This window comes from Leguminivora glycinivorella, chromosome 22 (genome assembly GCF_023078275.1).
Source record: "Leguminivora glycinivorella isolate SPB_JAAS2020 chromosome 22, LegGlyc_1.1, whole genome shotgun sequence".
In the NCBI taxonomy this organism is placed as follows: domain Eukaryota; kingdom Metazoa; phylum Arthropoda; class Insecta; order Lepidoptera; family Tortricidae; genus Leguminivora; species Leguminivora glycinivorella.
In genome coordinates, this window is record NC_062992.1 from 13282159 (window position 1) to 13290648 (window position 8490).

The 8490-nt window shown below is 40.3% G+C and overlaps 1 protein-coding gene across 1 annotated transcript in view; it reads left to right on the forward strand.

Annotated features, from left to right (window-relative positions):
- The window catches only part of LOC125237765 (digestive cysteine proteinase 1), a 34819-nt gene extending 32536 nt beyond the window's left edge, over nucleotides 1-2283 (forward strand). Inside the window, exon 14 of the mRNA XM_048144940.1 lies at nucleotides 1302-2283. Coding sequence (XP_048000897.1) covers nucleotides 1302-1488 — 187 coding nt within the window. The 3' untranslated portion in view covers nucleotides 1489-2283. The remainder of the gene's footprint in view (nucleotides 1-1301) is intronic.
- Nucleotides 2284-8490: the final 6207 nt, after the last annotated feature.

The following is an 8490-nucleotide window of genomic DNA, read 5'->3' on the forward strand; positions in this document are numbered from 1 at the left end:
TGATAATGCTCATATTTTCGGAAATAATCGCTCCTAAAGTAAAAAAAATGTCCCCCCCCCTCTAACTTTTGAACAGAATACGAAATCAATCACAAAAGTAGACCTTTAACACTTTCCAGGAAAATTATTTTCAACTTGATAGGTTGAACAGTTTTTGAAAGAAATACGGAAAACTACGGAACCCTACACTGAGCGTGGCTCTACACGCTCTTGGCTGGTTTTTTTTTATCCTATCAGGATCGAAAGACCTCGCGATTCTGAGTAGCCTAATATCCATGTTGCAAAATAAGTGGGGTGGACAACTTTAAAAAAAAAATGGCCCGTAAAAAAAATGGTCTGTAGTTTTATGAAGTACAGTCACAGAATATATAATAGTACAAGTACAGAAGGCCCACTGCTTTGATGTTCACGACTTGCCGCCTTTATAAATGCCTACAACATTCTTACAAAGAAACGAGCCGCACGTGCGCGGCGTTCGGCGATAGGGTTGCCTAAGGATTAAAACGAAATAATACTCGGATAAAATGTTATACTATAATACTCAGGTCTTGGGTGCTTTCTAGGTAAAATATATAGTATTTATATTATTTTTGTTCAAATTCCAACATCACAAGACAACCTCTCCGGAGGACTTAATCAATAGTAGATCTGTGTAAAAATGTCCATGGTATATATATTATTCATGATATTCATTTAACTAAACATTATTAGCCATTACACACGCGGACACTAACCTTAAAAAAACTCGCGACGTAAAGTAACCATAGAAAGTGCGAACGTGCGTTCCGTGAGAACGCGCGCCACCCCTGATTAGGCCGCGAACTCGCGGCCGCCGGCATGTACTTGTAGCGCGGCGATAGAATCGCGGAGTGAGCCGCCCCTGGTACAGTTTAGGTACAGTTTATTGATATATGATCCAGAACATAGTTCCCACGCGTTGGGGCGATACACGGCTATGCGCGCCAACCTGACGTCAGAATGGCGTGTCTATGTAACTATCTATTTAATGCGTGATTGCTTGAGGTACAGTTTTCTTCGCTATAGGTACAGTTTAGTACAGTTTAGGTACAGTTAGTTCGTGCAAATGTTGTGACGATTCAGACATTTCTCACGCCATCCTGAGACACCATTTTCCCCTCCCTGGGGCCCGTTTCTCGAAAGGTACAAGCCTTGTATTACAAGTGTGTTTCCATGACAACCCATACGATTTGACAGTTCGCGCACTTGTAATACAAGGCTTGTACCTTTCGAGAAACGGGCCCCTGGTGTTAACTTTATCTAATAAAATACCTTCTCCCCAGCAAAAACAAAGTGGAAGAGCTGGACCACGCGGTGCTAGCGGTCGGGTACGGCATCCTCAACGGGCAGAAGTACTGGCTGATCAAGAACTCGTGGTCCAACATGTGGGGCAACGACGGATACGTGCTAATGTCGGCCAAGGACAACAACTGCGGCGTCATGAGCGCGCCCACATACGTACTCATGTAGACAGACAGACAGACAGATTAATATGTACTCGTGCAAAAAAAGCTACAGACAGACAGACAAATATCTGAACAGTAGCGGCTCAGCGAACATATTTCGGATAAAATCGGAAAATCACCAAATAAGAAGACAAAAAAGCTATTGTAAGCTATATTAGAAATATCGTCACTACTTTTAAAAAATCTCGTATCTCACGCTGTTCCTCAAAGTTAAAACGCAGTAAGTCTATATGCATTCCATACATACTTACTACAATTTTCTTTTCGCTGACAGACGAAGATACAAGTTTTTTTTAAAGTAGTGACGATATGTATATGTACAATCATGAACGTGATATAATAGCTTTTCAGTCGAGTACCATGTTTAGGCCACGAAGCTTGCTGAGTGGCCTAATAGTACGGTACGAGAGTGAAAAGCTTAATTATATCACTATTGTACACAATACTTTTTATATGAGCTTATTATCTTCATTATGAATGAATAAACAATATCATCATTCAAAATTAATTTTATTAGCGTCATTCACATTTGTATCAAAATCGAATTTCGACATGTTTTTCGACAATTACATGTGATCAAGGTAATCTTATTTTACTGGCCTAGGTGTCTACACTACGACACTTACTGTTTAGTGATAATTTGATTTAATAATACTTAATTACTTAGGTATTAGTTATGTCGAAATGAAAAGGTTATAGAGCAATCCATGTCAAGTAATATGTAAGTTTATACTAGTTTAAGAGTTTGAGATTGTATCGTTACAAAAGATTAGTACTAAATAAAGACAAAGTTGCCTTATTTATTTTGGTATTATTCCGAAGGCACTGGTCCCACCGCGAGCTAGTAAGCTATGAGCTATCGGCTATAAAAACGAACAAAAGATAATCACTCCCGTGCAAATAAAAGAGACACGGCGATGTTTATAGTTACTCGCCCAGCGGTGAGCTATCAATATCGCCTCTTATTTGCATTGAAGTCCTTATTCTTTGTTCGTTTTTATAGCCATTAGCTCATAGCTTACTAGCTCGCGGTGAGACCAGTGCCTAAGCTATGAACTATCGGCACAGAATATAGAAAAGTACAAGTACAAAAGGCTGGTAGCCTAGCGGTAAGTGCGTGCGACTTTCGTTCCGGAGGTCGCGGGTTCGAACCCCGGCTCGCACCAATGAGTTTTTCGGAACTTATGTGCGAAATGTCATTCGATATTTGCCAGTCGCGTTTCGGTGAAGGAAATCATCGTGAGGAAACCGGACTAATTCCAATAAGGTTTAGTTACCCTTAGGGTTGGAAGGTCAGATAGTCGCTTTCGTAAAACTAGTGCCTACGCCAAATCTTGGGATTAGTTGTCAAAGCGGACCCCGGGCTCCCATGAGCTGTGGTCTCAACAACCTGTCAACGGACTGCATGCGACATTGAGTTCTATTGCGCAGCGTGACGGTTGTCAAACTTTATGGGCCGCGAACTCGCGGCCGTCGAAATGTACGAAAGAAACGCGGAGTGAGCCGCCCCTGCTATCGGCTATAAAAACGAACAAAAGGTAAGTCGCTCCCGTGTAAACAAAAGAAGAGCGAGCGATTTGTAGCTCGTAGCTCGGCGGCGCGATTATCGCGTCTCTTTTATACTCTGTCAAACAAGTCTGTCAGTAAATAAGAATAAAGAAAACTATATGCATTCTTTGCCGGAGAAAAGGATACCTATAGTCTTCTTTGTTCTTTTTTACTGACAGACTTGTTTGACAGACCAGTGCCGAAAGGAGATTCCTATTTCTTGACTTATTCGAAGCAGTTACGGGGCCAGGTGCCGTAGCCGAATGGCATTTCTGCGACGCGAAACGAAAACGAAACGCCGTGAAAGGCAGTCTGGCTCTGTCGCGCCAATACGCAAAAGCGATAGAGATAGATATCTACGAGCGTTAACTGTAGGATAAGTGTAGGATGAAGAAGAAACTCCTTGCTCCTATGTCACACATAGACAACATACCTAAACAACCTAACAAAATAAATAATGCAATGTCAACAAAGGGGAGGTATGGTGTTTGGTGTCAGATGTGTCAATCTTCTGAATTTTCAAAACTGAGCATTTTTTTTTGCCACTTTTATGAAATGTGATAGATTTGAAAAAAATTATGCTATTTCTACTCAGAATCACTAGCTTTTTCAATCCCAGTAGTTAAAAAAATTGTCCCATACGTTTTTTCATATTTTGTTACCATTTTCCATACATGTTGTGTGCGGTAACAAAAGAGGAAAGTAACAAAAATGTATGGAAATTCTGGGACACTGTCTCCCAGTGAGATTGAAAGTACTCGTGATTCTGAGTGCAAATTGACCTAAAATTTCTTAAAAAAATCAAAATAGAAAAGTGGCAAACAAAAAAGAAATGCTCAACTAACCGTGAAACGAATATACTTATTGTGATTGGTGTTTTAGTTGCATGTTTTGTGTTATTCTAAGCTTCTGAGCAGTGCGTCAAGTTTAGCAATTGAGTTCTTCCGTAGTGGTATTTAAATATTTACAAATACTTTTGTAATGAGCGTGTGTCGTGCTGTGTAGTGTACGGTTGTTTAATGACAAAACTATGTACAAGAAAGTTCTACAGATCCCGATTGAACAAATCAAGGCAAGTACATACTCAGTTATTTAATGTCGAAATTTCTTTAAGTGTATGTTATCTCTGAAGGCTAGGCGCCTTTGACCAATTCTAAGGGCGAGCAATGTGTGCTTGCACCTCCTATATGAATCCTTTTGCAGGATTACGATAAAGCGAGAGAGATGGTGCTGCCATCTATCGTGTAGGGAACAAATCAAATTTTCTTATATATTTTTCTATTTGTTTTTTTAGTAGTAACACTACTATATATAAACTGAAATAGATACCATTTTTTTTATTAATTATAAATGGGCTTATTACTCTTGGCCACAGACTAGCCAAAGACAAAGACGTGGCCTACGATGGAGTGAGCTCGCCCACAAGATATGCCTGTTCACTCTTGATTTATTTCTCAATTATTTATTTACTCATGCATAAACTTACAGCTAGGGTGCCAAGGCGCTTATGCGGTAGATACAAAATATCATTTTATACACTCATAACTAGTACATTACAATTAAGGTTCAAACCAAACATCAGAAAAATATCAGAGGTCATTACAAACAAATGAAATAATTGAAGATGTCAAACTTAAACCTAAGTGGATGTCATACCGATTAATATCAACTATTTTCTAATTTTTCAAAAAAAAAACATTTATAAAGTTTAGGAATTTTCCAACGAAGACTCCGATTCTGTCGTAGTATATATCAGCATCATGATTAAAATTTAAAAACTCATTAAACAGTGCGAGAGCTCTAGAAGTGGGAGCGTTCTGTGCCCGACGGGTACGAACCACACCGCGCGCGAACAAAGGTCTACGTCTACGCACCCCGCCCTCCCTGGCGTCTTCCGCACATAGACGCGCCTGGGGCACAAACAGACCAATACGTCCAAGGACAGTTGGATTGTCAACCTTATTATTGAGCAATTGGTAGAAGTGCACCGCTAGTAGTATCTTGCGCCTTAACTGGAGAGTATTTAAGCCCACCATACCAGTCACAAACAGAGAGGGAAAGAGAAACGGATAGTACCCATACTGTCTTTTATAAAGAAATCTTGCAAATTTTCTTTGGATCTTTTCCAACATTATGGTGTACTTTTCTTCATCCGGATCCCACACCGTGGACCCGTATTCCAATATGCTGCGTACGTATGCATTGTATAAAACCTTGGGTACTAATCTGTTTTTAAACTGTGAGCTGACTCTCATTATGAAACCCAAAGTTTTGGTTGCACGCTTGCATATGGCAGTTATGTGCGAACGGAAGTTAAGTTCCCTGTCCATATTTATGCCTAGATCACGTATTTCCTGCTCTCTTGCTATGTCCGCGCCACTTAAATGGTAAGAAGAACTAATCGGTGTTTTGGCTCTTGTAAATGTAATAACCTTACATTTACTCTCATTAAAGAGCAGACGGTTAGCTCTACTCCATTCAGCAACAGCGTTTATATCTAGCTGTAATTTGCCGCAGTCGCCAACGTTATGGACCTGCATAAATATTTTAAGGTCGTCAGCAAACATGAGACATCTTGCATACTTTGTAACCTTCGGCAAATCGTTTATCATTATGAGAAACAATGTTGGACCAAGAGTGCTCCCTTGGCTCACTCCAGAGCGTGTATAGAATGGCTGGGATTCGTGGCCTGGAAGTACTACAAACTGTGTTCGACCTCCAAGGTAACTGGCAAAAAAACGCAGGAGTTGTGGCACAAATCCCAATTGGGCGAGCTTTTGTAACAAGATGTCATTATCGACTAAATCAAAAGCCTTTTTGAAGTCGAAATATGCTGCGTCGACCTGTCTGCGCGCATCCATAGCCGCGAGGACATATTCAACAAAGGCAACGTGATTAGTCGTGGTAGATCTGCCTGTACGGAAGCCATGCTGGGAGTCGTCCAGCAGACCAGTTATTTGTCGTCTTATTTGGTAATCGAGTATCGACTCAAACAACTTACCAAAAACGGGCAGAACAGCAATCGGCCTGAAATTAGTTACATCTGAGCCCGAAAGGGACGCAGACGCAGAACCTCCCTTGGGAATAGGTGTGACTCTTGATACTTTCCAACGTTTAGGAAAGGAGGCTTGCTTCAAAGACAAGTTATATATGTGTAGAAGAGGTGCTTTTAGGACAGATATGCAGTCAATCGCCAAAAATGGGGGAATGGCATCAGGGCCGGCTGCAGACCGAGGCTTGAGTCTTTTAGTTGCACGAAGCAATTCCCATTCCTCCACTCTATCTACAGCGACCCTTCCAACTCCACCCAGACCTCTCGCACTCTGTACAGCATCTTCAGCGTCTAGCCGCGGCACCTCAGTATGGAACACAGAGCTGAAGTATTCGGCAAAGGCTTCAGCCGCATCTTGGCCCCTTACGAGGTTATCTTTAGAGAAGAATTCCTTGTACCCACTGAGCATGAAACTTACAATAACTTGCAGTAAGTTTACATACCTCACATTTGTAAGTTTAGAATGTAAGGTCGGAGAAATATGACAACAACATTCAACTTATTGGTAATTTGAAACTTTCAGAAAATTAGTAGTGCTATATTATTGTAACATGACAAATGAAAACTAATATTATAATATTGCAAGGATGTTTTGATTACAAGTTATTTAAATGTTCATTTATTACATTGCTGCAACAAGGTATTAGCTATATTACATATGCAACGTTACAGCAACATTAACTTTTAAACATCAAGTTTTCAATGTTACTTCAATGTATAAACTTAAAGTTTCCCAAATGTTCAAAATCAATATTACTGCAACTGACCACTTGAAATATTGGTTTTATGCAGTTGCTGCAATATCACTAATTAAGATTTACTTCAATAAAACCTTTTGATATAACCGGTATATTTTTTTTGTAACATTACAGATAATTATAAATACAATGTCACAGCAATTGCTTTTTTTAAAGAATTCATTTCTCAATGTTGCACCAATTTGTAATATTTACGTTTATTGAACATTTAACATCAACATTACAGTCATTGACCGTTTTAAATATACGTTTGATAATTTTGCTGCGATATCACAAAATTAGCACTCTTTCAATGAGTCTATTTATAAGGGCATAACATTACGGTAAATTATAAACAGTGTAAATGTTTAAGCTAGATTTTTTACATTGTTTTTCTACTCCTCTTTTGGTTCATCCTATTCTTTAGGTGCGGTCGCTAGACGGCGGACGCAGATCTGGACAATGAATATACACTTAACTGTGCAAATTATCGGTCGACGGTCGCAGACGTGGCCTTGAGCGCATGGACGTCCGATCGAAATCTGGCTCGCTGGATGTTTTGGTCAGCCGAAGCCACGTCCCGAAGACCGTGCACACTGATCGGTCGTCGGGTCGCGGTCGCTCGACGGCGGACGTCCGCGTAGTATGTTCCTAGCTGTAATAGTTTTCTGTTCTGAGATTAAAGCTAGGAACATACTACGCGGACGTCCGTCGTCGCGCGACCGTGGACGCGGATCTGGATAATGAATATACACTTAACCGTGCAAACTATCGGTCGAAGGTCGTGGACGTGGCCTTGAGCGCATGGACGTTCGATCGAAATCGGGCTCGCTGGATGTTTTCATCAGCCGAAGCCACGGCGTGATACTCTGCAGCCGTACCACCTCGCTTTATTGTGCTCAGATTACCATGGTGGAATGTACCTCTGACGTACCTCTTGTACCTCGTCGGAAATTAAATGTACTGTACATGTAGTTTACCAGAAATATGGGTTTAAAAGGGGTCCGACTGGGGAGTACTACTCCCCAACTTGAAGTTAGGTTCTGTAGACCCTGATGAATAGGTCAGATGGAAAAGGCGGTATTCCTAGGCATGGCACACATAGTGTACCCTTGTTTCGCCGATAAACTTTTCATCGACAACAAATCATCGAAAATTTAGTTCGAGTAATTTTGTTTCAACTACTATTTATTTGAAATTTTCTTAGGTATTATAAATACTATTCCAGTATTCAACTAATATTTCGTCATCACCCAGCAGCAGATGGTTGCTCAAGACAGAATGGCGTGAAAGAATCTTGTGGGGGCTCTGCACCTCTGGGGTATCCTTAGGATAGGCAACATAATATATGACTACTACTTTACTTTAATTCCCTCTTCTAAATATTTTATATGTACAAATAAAGGCCTTCTAACACATGTCCCTCATTGACTAAGTTATTTATGATTCAAAAATTAAAGAAAAAGAGAAAACCGAGACAAGATTCATGGTTAAATACAGCATTATCAAGTTGTTGGTGAAAGCCAACTATATTGCGACATGTCCTTATTCTCATAAGTAACAATAACAACCAACCTGTCTGGCCTAGTCGGTAATACTCTTTATAATACTGTGTCGGTAGTAACTTAGACTGCTAAGCCACAGTCCTGGGTTTGAATCCTGGTAAGGG